This window comes from Anopheles coluzzii, chromosome 3 (genome assembly GCF_943734685.1).
Source record: "Anopheles coluzzii chromosome 3, AcolN3, whole genome shotgun sequence".
Classification (NCBI taxonomy): Eukaryota; Metazoa; Arthropoda; class Insecta; order Diptera; family Culicidae; genus Anopheles; species Anopheles coluzzii.
Window position 1 is genome coordinate 8,023,936 of NC_064671.1, and position 14,179 is coordinate 8,038,114.

A 14,179-nucleotide genomic window follows, 5' to 3' on the forward strand; every position below is an offset into this window, starting at 1 on the left:
ATACCACTTTGTAGATCTAACACTTTGTAGATATATACTAACGCGTTAATAACGCCTTACGGTAGGCTATTGGCATGTAAGCTACAATGCCAATACAATATTAATATCCCAAGCTCCCTTGGCATCTTCACCGTGGTTTAAACAGTAAACAGCTACCGACGCAATCGTACATTCCCGCTATCATTGTCAAAGACATACTGTTTTACCAAAGTTTTTCGAAACCTCGAAAAATGCGAATATGGCTAATAGATTCAAAGTCTAAAAAAACAACAATCCTAGACAGATTTACACCAGCGCCGTACTACCAAATAGTGATGGGTAGTCCGGAACGGAGTCATTGATCAACTCCGACTCTGATGCGCACAATATGAATCCAACTCCGGATCATAACCGGATTCGACTCCGGTTCAGTCACCGATCAGTCCGAACCGATCAGTCAGAACCGATCAGTCAGAACCGGAGCAGTCCAAATCAGTCCGGATCAGTCGGGATCACTGCAGATCAGTTTGTATCAATCTGGATCCGTCCGGATCAGTCCAGATGGGTCTGGATAAGTCTGAATGAGTCTGAATGAGTCTGAATGAGTCTTAATGAGTCTGGTAGCGTCCGGGCGAGTAGTTTAGGTTACTCTTGCAATTGCTAGTTCTCAAATTGACTATCGTTCAGACTTTAATTGAGGAGTTCATTCACTTTCATGTAAGGCATCAAATATGTACGATACAGCATAACAGTTTTCTTTGTCATTTGAAATTAAAATAACCTTGCTGTTTTTCAACCGCCAACCTAAACTGCTCACCCGGACTCAACAAGTTGGATCAATCTGGATGCTTCCAGACCCATCCTGACAGATCCGGTCCGGTATACCTCTTTGTGCAACTCCAATGGGTACCGGAGTCGGATTGATCCAACTCCGAAAAAATGGTATTTACCCATGAATACTACCATAACTCCACCACATTTCTTGGAAAACGATTCGGGCAAATAGAGACCCACTATAAAGCTGTTTAAATCAAAGTTTCCAATATTGTCCTCACGCGCTGCAAAAACAGCTAATCAAATCATCGCGTTCAGTCGATCGCTGTGCTTACCTGAGATACGACCACTCAAGCTCTTCAGTGTAAAATGTTCTCACAAAGAAAGTGTCGCTTTGTTCTATACACCGTTGGTGCATTTGTTTTTATTATTTTGTTACGTCGAATTGGTGATCGCCAGTGGAGAATTACGCCGAACATTTACTCTCAGATTGTCGAAGAGGATTTGGAATTTTGGGAATCGTCAGAAAATCGTGTTTTTGCCACAAAAGAATTACACCAACAGAAAAGTGAATCCTTCACAGCACCGTCTTCAACATTGAAGCGTGTCGTCACGACTACCTCCACACCAACAACTCCGAGTCCATGGATCGACAGTTGTTTCAACATCTTCAACCGTAACGTCACTACCGAGAACAGTGTACACGAAGAGAAGATACTGGACAATGTGCAGCAGTCCATGCCGCAACCGTCCGACGATGGGCGTAACATCTTCTTTCACGAAACGTCCTGCTGGAAGGACGGTATTGTGCGGCTGAACGCCCGACAAGCGTGTGCAATCGAGTCGGCTGCCCGGGCCAATCCTGAGTGGAACGTGTACGTACTGTTTGCGGCCCCGGTTGGCTTCCGGAACCACACGATACTGCCAGTCCTTGACGCACTGCTCGAGTATCGTAATGTGCATCTGCGCTACGTTAACTTGACCACATACGCAAACGACACACCGCTGAAAGAATGGATGGCGGGTGGAGAAGTATTACGCTCAAAGTACTTAAACTCGCACCTGTCCGATGTGATGCGTTACCTCACGCTCTACAAGTACGGTGGGACGTACCTTGATCTAGATGTGATCGTGCAACAGTCTTTTGAGAAGATGAAACCGAACTATGCCGGTGCCGAATCGTTTCATTTGATTAATTCCGCTGTAATGAGCTTGGAATCGAAAGGCCACGGTCACGAGCTGGCGGAAATGTGTGTTCGGTAAGCGGCTGGATTTACAAGTTACGAGATCCGATGATTCTTGACCAAACTTGTAACGATCGTTTTTTTTTTTGTTTTTTGCTTTTAGAGACCTGCTGACCAACTTTAACGGTAATGAATGGATTAACAATGGACCAGGAGTGATAACGCGCGTACTGCAAAAGCACTGTCACACCCAGTCGATCGCTAACATGACCCGGCATTGTTCCGAGCATTTCACCGTCTATCCACCCAGCGCATTTTACGCGATTGAGTATCAAAGGTATAAGCATTTTTTCCAAGAACAGTACCTGGAGCAGGCCCTCGAGGCGCTCAATCAATCGATCGTGGTGCACCTGTGGAACAAGCTGAGTAAAAACAATCCGGTGCAGGTTGGGTCACGGGTTGCGTACGGTGTGCTAGCCGAACGCCACTGTCCCAAAGTGTACGGGTCTTGCGGACCCGTCTTCTAACACTATCAGCTCACAACCATTAATTCATGTTGGAATATGCTGAATGTTCATGTTTATTTGTAATTCGATGGACAAATGCTCGCTACCTAAATGAACGCTAATAAAGTTATTATTTATTTATTGTAAAACAATACAATGCGGATATACAACGGTTCAAGAGCACATTCACCAAAAGTATCCACAAGAGTTGTGTACATTTACTCACAATAGGTAACACGAAAAGCTAACACACCGATGACGGAACAACAGGTGCCTGCTTTGTACTCCGTAGTTCTCCAGTGACTTTCAGTTGAATTTCGAAGTTACTCTGTAATGGTGTACAAGCTTCTAATAGTGAAACCCTTGCTCCTGCCGTTCTTATGTACGCCGATCCTGGTTAAACACAATTTCACCAGCTGATATCTCATTCTTTGATCACATGTTTCGCCATCAAACATCAAACAACCAGTTGCAGTTGCACACAAAGACGCAACTGCAACTGCAAGTCAGCTCATCGTTTACGCCATCACCATTATCACACCAGCCAGTGATATCAAACACACTATCATGAGTGATGCATGCAAAAAATGCTCACTCCCCATTTGCTGGTGAAAGCATAAAATGGTATGGTAATTCGAAGCTGTCTTCATGCATAGCTGCTTTTCATCCAAGGTGCCTTAACATTGCGAATGCATGCAGTAAATAATTGATCAGCAACAGCGGTTTCAGATGGATCATGAAAAAAAATACACATGCATTAGTGCAGTAGCCCAACTCCTACAAACCTTGAAAGAAGACATAGTAAATGAAATAGACAAGCAAGTTAGTGATCACCTATACACCGACGTTTCAATTCGTCTAATTCATCAAGCTGTCCTACTGCTCTACATAAGCAAACCGTAGTCGAATCTTGTGAAAATCATCCAAATCGAGTTTTAAAACAACTAGTCAAGCTTAAGTCACAACTACATCACCAGCTGGGATGTCAAACCCAACAAATTCGCTCTCTAGCACTAATGCCCAGCCCGCTTAGCAGCTCAGCTTAGTCAACATAACATCAAAAGCAGTTATTCCGCCCGCAAGTATGCAATGTTCCGCGAAAAACTCGTTGGAAATAAGGATAGCAAAAACCTTTTCTCGTTCACTCATACTACCATCCTATGCAGATAATCAAACGATTCTCCCCAATTGCACGTCTAACACAGAATTAAAACAGGACACAGCTGATAAACCCCTAAAAGGTGAAGTTTATTCGTAATACGTAGCCAAAATTCTGACCTTTTGTTAGGAGAGTTGATCCCAACACAACATTAAATGATATGCGTGAACTGATATCAAAACAAATGAGTACTAGCGATGTATTTTGATGGATAAGATTCGACCACACAACATGGCTCATAAACTCAAGTTCAAGCCATTCAATAACGGTGTACTTAAATCGCTATTGGATATAGCGTTAGAACGATGCAACAGCTCTTAAACATAATGGGTCACTGAAGTCTTTAGCGTTCCTGATAATAAATTCTAACGTACGATTGCCTTGTCGATTAGTGACTGATAATCATCATGGTCATGGAAGTTAAGCTTAAAGTCCAGTAGCGTTCCAAGGTTCCAGATAACATAATTCAGAACTAGCTGATGGACATCAAGATATTAGGCGTAAACTGTTGGGTTATTTTTACGATTAAAACTTATAATGCTACATTTATCAACACACAAAATATGCAGATAATCGTAACAACATATGTCAGCTATTTACTGAAAAGTTCAAAAGCGATAATACTGTTGATACTACTACCAAATCGATGTTTGAGACAGTTTTACAATACACACCATCTGACGCTTTATGTGTTTCGCTAAATGATTTCGAGATTAACGGTGATATCGTCTGTAAAGCAATCAATCGGCTGAAATCTTCATATAACCCGGGGCCTGATGGTACTGATTTCCAAGTTGCATTTGATAGGATCAATCACAAGATACTTCTAGCAAAAATCCCCCAGCTTGGTATATCACCACATGTCATCGAATGGTTGAAATCATACCTGACGGACAGAATGTATTCTGTAAGAATAGTCATTTCGGAACGATTCACCAACTTTTCAGAAGTTCCCCAAGGCAGCAACTTAGAGCCGCTGTTATTTACCCTCTACACAAACGTCGTGACTCTTATTCTCGCCAACCCCTCTTTACTACTTTATGCCGATGATATTAAACTTTTTTCATTTATCTGGTCAAAGAATGATTGTTTCGCTCTCTCCAGAGCAATTTCAGCCTATTCAGCACTTGATGTTTGGCAAACCAATAAAGCTTCTGTGCGGATAAAAGCAACGTAATTACATTAAACAGGAAACAACAGGATCGTGGAGTTAAGCGCATGTCGCGTGATTTTGCGCTCGATACATTCTAAACACGATATTGGTATATTCCATTGTCCATATGGATAAGGGAGCAGTGAAGTGCTTTGGTGCACTCACAAGCCATATTGATAATTAGTCCTAGCAGTCTACTGCTATTGATGACACGATCGAGCTGATCTTTACCAGGAAGTCTCGTGTGAAGTAAAACACATATTACACAACCATATTATTACATGAAACACCATTGCACCATTCGTCCGGACAGTCTCACATCCAAATATTATGCCAATAGAGACGAGCTATAAAGTCTAAATACAGGGTTTTACAATTCAACTCAAGACTATCCGCCTGATCACGCCTGAGCACTCGAACGGTAGTCGTATCGAACAAAACGCTAGGACTCGAACGGCAAAATATTGGAATCATGTCAACCAATTCGATTTAATGAAAGTTTTATCGACGTTTAGAAGCTTATAACAATCCAATATGCATCAAAATGCAAAAAAAAATCTATTTTCCTTGTCACATTCCGTTCGACCTTCCATTAGAGTGCCGTGATCAGGCGCTATGTCTGGTATGACTGCGGCACGATTACACGAAGAGAAGATACTGGACGATGTGCAGCACTCCGTACCGCAACCGACTGACGATGGCCGGTACAGCTTCTTTCACGAAACATCCTGCTTAAAGGAGGACGGTATTGTGCGGCTGAACGCCCGAAAAGCGTGAGTAACTATCTCACTTTTGGTTCATTCAGTTGTCTTTTAAATATCGCGTTATAAAATTGGAGGCCTTATGTGCACCCTGGGACTATCGTGGAGCAGTTTTTGTAATATCACACAATCTTAAACCACTTATCACTGTGTAGTTGATGATCAGTAGAAATCACTTTGTCTCTTGCAACCTCCAACAACTGACGAACCCGCTTCCAACGACATTGCCTTATAAAAGAAAGTCAAAGCTCCCCAAGATGTTCCGACATTCTTCGGGGGGGGGGGGGGGGGGGGGGGGCAATCTATCGTGCGTACATTGCGTGAAAACGAATGAAAGGGAATGCAAAATTTAACGCAAAAAAAGACCCGCACTGCACCGTTATGCAGCGGGCGTGTTCGTACAGCTGATTGAAGGTGATTTATACGCTCTTGTACATCGTTTGCGAAAATGTTGAGCATATGTTACGTGTTTTGTTTGCAGCTTATCTCTGTCTCTCGCTCGTCATTTTCATTCGTGTAGTATCATTGTACGGACACAGACTGAGAGCCAGAAAGCCAAAACCAGCTGTTTAAACAAATCTTATGTAGGTTGTATCAAATCTGCTCCAAAAACGTGCGTACAACTGATCGTGTTCAGTTGATACCAATACTTACCTGAGGTACAATCACCTCCTCCAAAATGATCTCACATAATTCGTTCCGCTACGTTCGATATGCTGTGTGTGCATTATTGCTGCTGCTGCTGTTCCGTTTGATACGCGATCACCGCCCGAAACCGGCATACATTCCCGCCGACGTTGCTCAAGGAGATCCGGGCTTTCTGACGTCCTACGACACCTCGAAAGACTTGCACGCGCACAGCAGCGTGTACTTTATCGAATCGTCCGCACCGTTCAAGCGCATCATCACGATCGGGCCGCGGCAGGCGTGCGCGATCGAGTCGGCAGCACGTGCCAATCCGCTCAAGAAGATAATCGTCCTGTTCGCCTCCTGGAACCCAATAACGAACCCCAGCCAGGTACGGTTTCCCGATCTGCCAACGTTGGCGGCGTTTAGAAACGTTCACTTCCGCTGGCTAGATTTGAACCGGTTCGCGCAAGGTACACCGGTGGAGGCGGTGATCCGATCGGACCGGCTGCACGAACGGCCGAATGGTGCCGAGTATCTGTCGGAGATATTGCGCCTGGTGCTGCTGTACAAGTACGGTGGCATTTATCTCGACCTCGACGTGGTGACGCTAAAAACGCTCGACTTTGTCAATGCAAACTTTTTCGGCGCCGAAACGGAACGGCTTGTCGGTACGTCCGTAATCGGACTAAGGCGGGGCGGGTTTGGGGAACTGTTTGCCGAGCGTTGTCTCGAGTAAGTTCGAACGATGAGGAGTTTTGTAGCGTTTAAAAAGTTGAATGTTTTCATTAACTGTGGTTTTTTTTAGCAACTTTAAATATTTCGACGAACAAAAAAACATCCGCAACGGGTCCTTTCTACTCACCTACCAGGTCGTTCAGACGTGCGAAACACTCACCCTACATGAGATCCTTGACAACGGCTGCCGCGGTATGCTGCAGGTGCACCGGCGGAGTATCTTTCATCCCTTCGACGAAACCAACGTGGGCATGATGTTCGATCCTAGCCGGCTGGAGGAAGCGAAGGACCGCCTTGCCCATGCGATGACCGTTCACATGCTCCATCGTACTAGCGGGAAGATGGGAGTCGCTGGCGGCACAACGGGCTATCAATTGATTGCCCAAAACTACTGTCCAAGGGTGTATGAAGAAAATAGTTATGATTTTTAAAAAAGATAAACACAATAAATAAGAGAAAGATAGAAAGAGAGCTTCCTTTCAAACAATGCTTCGCAACGCGTGACATTGTTATTATGGCGCACCCGCCGACGACCCCGAACCGAAGCGCCAGCTGCGTTCAAGTTCGATATCCATGGCAACCGCCAAGCTGTTGTTTATCGACAACATTGGCAGTGTGTGGGAACAAAGACAAAGTAAGCAGAAGAAAATACGACACCAAGTTAACGAAAAGACTGTTCCCGTCCCGTACATTGGTTTCATCCCATTCATATATATATTCCGTGCTCCAAATGTCCGCGAACGAAAACGACCCGGATAATAATCCGGACGTGATACTGGAGAAGTTGCTGCGCAAGGCCCGTGCGAAGGAGTCGCGATGGGATCGGATCCGTCGCAAGCACCTGAACAACCTGACCGTCACCTCCAAGACGGTGAAAAAGTTCATCAACATGGACTTTGTGGATGAGAACCAGCTGAGGTTGATGATGGCTGGTGAGGGGGCTGGTAGTGGAACGACCGGCAATGGGAAACCAATGCTCGATCCGGTGCTGGTGATGGACATCCGGCACGAGATGATCCGCCGGAAGGAGGAGAAGGGCGCTGAGACGCGTACGAAACCATTCATCGATCCGGTCAAGGCGTACCAGCTGGAAAATCTGGAAAACCATAACCGTTCGATCGAGCTGACGCTGTGCGAGAATGAGCTGAACAAGTTCCGCAAGCAGCTGGAACACATGGGAGGAGCAGGGAATGGGAAGAAGGCGCAGGTGAGCTCCCAGAAGCGGAGCATTCTGTACATTAACATCCCGAAGATTGACAATGGGATGATTTACGAGAGCTTGGAAGAATGTGAGCGGTATACGACACACTTTTACCAGAGCGCCATCGAAGGTTCGGAGCAGCTGTTTGAGGAACTTCAGGATGAGCGCCCGTTGGGTATGGTGAAGCAGACAGCTACAATTGAAGAGATTATTGAAAGAGAGGAGCAGGAGGATGTTGAGAAGGAGTCTGCTACCGTAGAGCCCAATTTCGGAGCATTGGATGACCCGAGCAATGGTGTAGTGGAGTACGTGGAGTCCAATGGAGTCCACCACGAGCCGGAAGAAGATCCGGCCGAAGATCAGGACGAAGACAGTAAGATCGTGCGGTTTGGCAATACCGAGGTCATCACCTTTCCGGCAGATGATTCCTCGTTCTCCCTCGGTTCCGAGTACGATTTCGACGACCATGATCTCTTCCTGGAGTCGCTCGACTCGGACGTGGATGAGTTTGACGAGACGGAGTTCCAGTCGACCGACAGCACGGCGGACCATTCCGGTGCGAATGAGGACCGCAGCGGCAAGCGCGATTCCCTCCCGACCGATAGCAGCGAGTGTCTCACCATATCGCGCATCGACACGTCGCACAGCGGCTCGAAGGAGGACCAGGACACCAGTTCGGCCTTTTCGCGCCGCAACAGGCTGGCCTACGAGTACGATGATGAGGAGGAGTCGGAGCTGCTGGAAATTGCACCGGCCGCGGAGAAGCTCTCCAAAGCGGACCCGATCGTGGTGCGGAAGTGTGATCTGAAGGATTACAGCGAGCTGTGCGTTACCAACTACCGGCCCGACTCGGGCGCCGCCAAAGACGATCGCGTCGAGCTGACGGAGGAGTCGCGCAAGCTCATCAGCAATGCGCTGAAGGAGGGCTACCTGCAGAATCACGACCGTGCCGTGCTGAAGCAGTACTTCTTCAAGTGGCTGCAGTACACGATCTTGGAGAAGATCTCCAAGGGGGCGGGCGTTACGAGCACGCGGGAACAGAAGCTGAAGCGCATCAACGACTTCATCAGCAACATCCGGCACAGCCGCAAGAAGGGCGCACTGCGTAGCAAACCGTCCACCGACTCGACCGGCCAGCCCACCTCGGTCAAGAAGGAGTACGAGCATCGGCTCAAGGTGCAGCAGGACATTATCGAGCTGCAGAAGCTGAAGCTCGAGCGGCAGGAGCGCATCATTACCGAGCTGAAGCTGTCAAAGTTTTCCGAAGCGTCCAAAATCTCCAAGGCGGAAATACAGAGCGAGCTGCTGAAGGCGGCCCGCACCGGCCATGTGCGGCTGCGGGCGAAGGCAAAGTGCATTCAGATTGTGGGCAACATCAAGGCGGACACGTCGGAGGAGGACGAGATGCGCAAGCTGCAGGCGCAGGGGCTGATGATACCGAAGTTTCTCGCCAAGATGCAGCAGCGTGCGCTGGAGCGTAGCCAGCGGCACCAGGAGGCGAAGGAGCGCCGGATGCGCATGGAGAAGGAGCGCGAAGATGCGAAGCAGGCGGCGGAAGAGGCGAAGCGCCACGAGGATGAGGAAGCGCGCAAGCGGCGCTACCGGGAGATGCGCGAAAAGCGCAAGCTCGAGAAGCTGCAGAAGATTATACGCGAGCAGGAACGGCAGGCCTGGATCGCTAACAATCAGATCGCGAAGGAGTTCCGGTTGCTGAAGCTGAAACGGTTCGGCATGCATGCGTTCAAGCTGCTGCTGGGCATACGGCACGAGAATGAGCGCCGCTCGATCGCTTACCGGAGGCGGTACTACAAGCGCAAGTACTTCCGCAAGTGGTGGTTCCTTACGAATGCGCTGTGGGAAAGCAAGAAGGCGCTGGCGGATGGGATGCACGAGTACAAGCTGTACCGGGTGGCCGTTCGACACTGGAAGATGGTAAGGCGGGGAGTTAATTGAAATTGTTTAAATGTGTTTTTTTTTATGATTAATTTTACCCACCTTTACTCAACACGCCACAGTACATGCACGAGCAACGGTGTAAGTTGCAGGTGGCCATCGATTGGTACGAGGTGCGAATGGCGGAAAAGGTCATCTCCATCTGGATCGGCAAGACGAAGCAATCGCTCATGATACTGCACGGCAAGATGTCCCACGCTGCTTCCCACTACGAATGGTAAGGATGGTCACAAGCAAGTCGTCTAATGTCGGCAAATGGATACTTAATCTATACGTTTATTTCTCCCCTTTCTCCCCACACTCTCAGGCAACTCAAATGGAAAGTGTTCGAGCGGTGGCAACGTTTGCACATTATCCTGCGCATCGAGAAGGAAACGGAGATGCGTCGCCAGCGCTGGCGCATGAAGATCTGGGAGCTGCTGCCCGACTACAAGCCCATCGAGGAGGACATCTAAGGGTCGGGATGCTCCTCCAAAGCAAGTCTGATATTACCACCACGTTCATCTCACTTTTAACACAAACACCATTATCCAAACTACATTTACCACTAGAGCTGGGTTAGCCATTAGAAGGGCCGATTTTCTTCCAAAAAAAGCAAAACACACACACACACAGACACACGACCATTCGCGGCGGCTCACGATTGTGTAGCGGACTGATTTTATAGACTTTTTCGCGTAAAATATACACCCACGTTCTTACGTACTCCGCGTGTTCTCCGTCTCCGTTTATGGTTGTCGCCGGGGGTCGCCTACTCCTCCTCTTCTCCTCCTCGTGGCATGTCGCGCTACTCGTCCATCTGTTCGTTCAGCTGCGCCAACAGTGCGGCCCGCTGCGATTCCAGCTCCGATTCGCTCAGTGCCGCATCGTCGGCCATTTTGGAGGATCTGCTGCCGCCACTGCTACGGCGGCCCTCGTCCAGGGGGCTGCGAATCCGCGCGCCGCTACTAGCCCGGCTGACCGATCGAGACGTTCGACGTTTGTCTTTTTTCTTTTTGTCCTTCTTTTTCTGTGTGTGAGAGAGAGAGAGAGAGAGAGGATATAATGAAAAGAACGGTTGAGTGAAATTGGTCCCAATATGAGAAAATTGCCCCCCGGCTTACCTTTTTCTTCTCTACCTCCGGGGAGGGTGTCCGGGAACGGGATGCAGCAGCAGCAGTTGCACCGCCACCACCACCACCACCGCCACCATTCTTCTCCATCACCAGCATCTCCTCGTACGACGGTGAGCGGGACTGTTTGCGGTGGTGCTTTTTCTTCTTTTTCCGCTTCCGGTCCAATCGGTCGCCGCCACCACCGTGATGGTCGTTGTGATGGTGCAGCGGTTCCTCGTGCAACTCATGCTCGCTTTCCGACAGATCGCTCGCCGTCAGGGGAGTTCGCGACCGGGACCGACGCTTTTTCTTCGACGAAGGCTTTTCATACTCCACTTCCGATGCTTCCGACAACTGTAGAAGAAATGGATTTTCCGTTAAATAAGACTTGCTCTACCATAAAAAAAACACACCACCCCGATTGCTTACCGATTTGGACGAGGAGCGCGATTTTTTCTTGTGCTTTCGACTCTTTTTCGACTTTTTCGAACGCGAATGATGGTGGCTGCAGGAATCTTCCGTCTCCTTGACAAAGTCTTCCCACAGCCGCTCGACCTTATCCTCCTTCTCGTACAGGTCGTACACCTCCCGGTCCATGACGAGCTTCTGGGCCGTCTCCCAGCTATCGACACCGGACAGGCCCGCCTCGATCCACACACCCTTCAGCTCGTTCTCGAGCTTGCGGATGCGGCGCGTTTCCTCCTTCAGCCGCTCCTTCTCGGCCGCGACCGCCTTCTCCAGCAGGGAGTTGTACGTCAGCTTAACGTTGCCCGCGTCCAGCGTTGCCGACCGCTTGTCCTCGCACACGACGGTCGCAAAGTCCTCGAACGTGGTCGTCCGCACCACGATGAACTCTTTCTCCTTCAGTATTTCCTTGATGATTTTCTTCTCGTCATGGAACCGGGCCTTCAGGTTTTCCACGTAGAACTTGAACAGATCCAGCGGCGTCGAGCCGGGCTGCCCGAGCATGGCGGAGAAGCGCAGGTCGGCCGATATGAGCGGGTACAGCTCCACCCACAGCGACATCGACGTCAGCTTGCCCTCCTCGTGCAGCGTGTCGAGCAGGGCGAGGAATTGGTCGCGGTTTTTGCGCTGCTGTCGCTTGAGCCGCTTCTTCTCGCGCTCCTTCTCCTCGTCCTCCTCGCGCTCCAGCCCGCGGATGTGCTCCTCGAACACGATCAGTGCGTCCTCCTTGTCCATGCCGAGCAGGTTGACGTCGTTCTTGAATGACGCGTTGTCCAGCAGCATTACCTGCGCCTCGGACCAGGTCGTCTGGTACGTGACGGTCGTCATCGCCTCGAGCAGCTCGCCCAGCACGCGCATGTTGCGCTTCTTCATCACCCGCGCCTCCTCCTTTTCCCGCTTGGCCAGGTTGAAGATGCAGTCCTCGTAGATGTCGCGCCGGTCCTGCTCCGGCACCGACTTCCACACGTCCAGGTTGGCGAACAGCTCGTCGCACCGGTAAAACTTGAGCGCCGAGTTCATCTTGTCCGACGACATGAGGAACTTTTCCAACTCCTCCTTCGACCGCTTCGCCTTCAGCCGCTGCTCCTCGCGCTCGTCCTTTAGCTTCTGCGTTTTGTACGCGTTGAACGCTTGCTTCTTTTCGCTCAGCTTCTTGAACACGTTAAACTTCGGATCCTTCTGGATGATCTTTACGCACTGCTCCCAGGACGAGCTCGAGGGGATGTTGCGCTCCTTCAGGAACTCCTTGAACGCTTCGATCGCTTCCTTTTTGTCCTTAAACTCCATGGCCGGCTCCTCGTCCGTTTGGCCCGGCTGGGATTCCTCGTCCTGCCGCTTGTCGACCGGATCATCCGGCACCTCGATAGCGGCCAGCGTTGCCGCCATCGCTTGGTCCAGCGCGGAGGAAGAGTTTTCAGCCGATCCGGGTGTCACGCCGGCCATCCCACCTAGACCGAGCGGTACGTCGGCGGCTGTGGCCGCCACAACCGCATTCGGCGCCACTCCTGCCGTCGCCGGCGTCCCTGCCAGGGCGGGTGAAACCACCGGCAGCACGACCGACTGCATCAGCATGCTGCTGGCCATGGCGGAAGTTTTCAGCGCGGCTGCTTTGGCCGCCTCGGCTGCCGCCTGTTCGGCCGCCACCTTCTCCTTCAGCTCGAGATACTCGGGCGGCGCCACCCACTGTGACTCCTTCGTGGCGGTGTTGTGATAGTACAGCTTGCCCGAATCCGACCGGTACTCCTTCCAGGGGCACTGGCTGAGCTGCTTTTCTGCCGGCGTCTTCATCTCATCCGGCTTTTCCCACAGGCTCTGCTTGGTGATACTGTTGTAGTAGTACGTTCGGCCCTCGGGCGTCTTGTGTTCCGACCATTCGTTCACGATTGCCGTGGTCACGGGGACGGCCGCTGCTGCTACTGCTGCTGCTGCTGCTCCTGCTGCGCCCGCCGGTATGACCGGTGGCACGGTGGCCGTAGGATCAACCATTGTCCCGTTGGCGGCGGCTGCGGCGGCCAGTGCTACCGGGCCACCGATGCCTGCGCCCCCACCGGGCGCACCGAAACCCGGCGGAGGGATGTTGAAATGCGACACCAGCGGCGGTGCGTACGGTTGGCCAGCGGCTATCGGCGGCACCGACATCTTGCTGGCTAGAGTAGGGTGACCCTTCTACCGGGGGGTCTTCCACAGCCCACAACACACACCGGAAATGCGGTCCGCGGACGATTGCACTGCACAGTTTTCGTTTGTGCGTGTGTGTTTTATTTTCTTCACTTTCCGTCCGCGAAAAAGGCGTCCCGTTTTCGATTTTCCACCTTTGACAGTTGCTGGTTGGCAGTTTGACAGTAGACGCGCGTTCGGGCGGGTTGCGTCATGGCTTGCTTGGACGGCCATTTTTTTTAGCACGAATAGAGGGAGTTTTGAGATCGATTTAGAACTTGCAGGAAATGTATGATTTTTATAAATGATTTGATTTGATTATGCTTCTAAATTGTTTTAAATAGTTGCTCGATAATAAGTAAATTTTATGAATATTTTCCAAAAAGCCGTTTGTCAACACGTCCAACATGAACCGACCCAATTTTGCT

General features: G+C 49.9%; 4 protein-coding genes across 4 annotated transcripts; 3 read left to right on the top strand and 1 right to left on the bottom strand.

Annotated features, from left to right (window-relative positions):
* Positions 1-590: 590 nt before the first annotated feature.
* LOC125907571 (lactosylceramide 4-alpha-galactosyltransferase-like) lies at positions 591-2,478 on the top strand. Its single transcript, XM_049610687.1, has 3 exons — positions 591-614; positions 1,213-2,012; positions 2,101-2,478. The coding sequence occupies exons 1-3, from the start codon at positions 591-593 to the stop codon at positions 2,462-2,464; spliced, it is 1,188 nt and encodes a 395-aa protein (XP_049466644.1). The 3' UTR covers positions 2,465-2,478.
* Positions 2,479-6,133: 3,655 nt separating this feature from the next.
* On the top strand, positions 6,134-7,392 carry LOC120960074 (alpha-1,4-N-acetylglucosaminyltransferase-like). The gene is made up of 2 exons (XM_040384010.2): positions 6,134-6,878; positions 6,952-7,392. The coding sequence occupies exons 1-2, from the start codon at positions 6,196-6,198 to the stop codon at positions 7,310-7,312; spliced, it is 1,044 nt and encodes a 347-aa protein (XP_040239944.2). The 5' UTR covers positions 6,134-6,195; the 3' UTR covers positions 7,313-7,392.
* A 3-nt stretch (positions 7,393-7,395) lies between these two features.
* On the top strand, positions 7,396-10,567 carry LOC120955834 (uncharacterized). Its single transcript, XM_040377021.2, has 3 exons — positions 7,396-10,014; positions 10,098-10,252; positions 10,343-10,567. Exons 1-3 carry the CDS (start codon positions 7,396-7,398, stop codon positions 10,488-10,490), a joined length of 2,922 nt encoding a protein of 973 aa, XP_040232955.2. The 3' UTR covers positions 10,491-10,567.
* Positions 10,568-10,661: 94 nt separating this feature from the next.
* LOC120955835 (pre-mRNA-processing factor 40 homolog A) lies at positions 10,662-13,934 on the bottom strand. The gene is made up of 3 exons (XM_040377022.2): positions 11,559-13,934; positions 11,139-11,483; positions 10,662-11,044 (listed from the first exon to the last, which is right to left on the bottom strand). Exons 1-3 carry the CDS (start codon positions 13,731-13,733, stop codon positions 10,823-10,825), a joined length of 2,742 nt encoding a protein of 913 aa, XP_040232956.2. The 5' UTR covers positions 13,734-13,934; the 3' UTR covers positions 10,662-10,822.
* Positions 13,935-14,179: the final 245 nt, after the last annotated feature.

Excerpts from the sequence above, each read along its gene's own strand:
- LOC120955834 (XM_040377021.2), top strand. The coding sequence starts at position 7,396 with ATGGCGCACCCGCCGACGACCCCGAACCGAAGCGCCAGCTGCGTTCAA. Across the intron at positions 10,015-10,097 it reads CCGTTCGACACTGGAAGATG|TACATGCACGAGCAACGGTG; the intron begins GTAAGGCGGGGA and ends AACACGCCACAG. Across the intron at positions 10,253-10,342 it reads GCTGCTTCCCACTACGAATG|GCAACTCAAATGGAAAGTGT; the intron begins GTAAGGATGGTC and ends CCACACTCTCAG.
- LOC120960074 (XM_040384010.2), top strand. The coding sequence starts at position 6,196 with ATGATCTCACATAATTCGTTCCGCTACGTTCGATATGCTGTGTGTGCA. Across the intron at positions 6,879-6,951 it reads TTTGCCGAGCGTTGTCTCGA|CAACTTTAAATATTTCGACG; the intron begins GTAAGTTCGAAC and ends GGTTTTTTTTAG.
- LOC120955835 (XM_040377022.2), bottom strand. The coding sequence starts at position 13,733 with ATGTCGGTGCCGCCGATAGCCGCTGGCCAACCGTACGCACCGCCGCTG. Across the intron at positions 11,484-11,558 it reads CGCGCTCCTCGTCCAAATCG|TTGTCGGAAGCATCGGAAGT; the intron begins GTAAGCAATCGG and ends TTTCTTCTACAG. Across the intron at positions 11,045-11,138 it reads CGGAGGTAGAGAAGAAAAAG|AAAAAGAAGGACAAAAAGAA; the intron begins GTAAGCCGGGGG and ends TCTCACACACAG.
- LOC125907571 (XM_049610687.1), top strand. The coding sequence starts at position 591 with ATGAGTCTGGTAGCGTCCGGGCGA. Across the intron at positions 615-1,212 it reads GTCTGGTAGCGTCCGGGCGA|TGGAGAATTACGCCGAACAT; the intron begins GTAGTTTAGGTT and ends GGTGATCGCCAG. Across the intron at positions 2,013-2,100 it reads CTGGCGGAAATGTGTGTTCG|AGACCTGCTGACCAACTTTA; the intron begins GTAAGCGGCTGG and ends TTTTGCTTTTAG.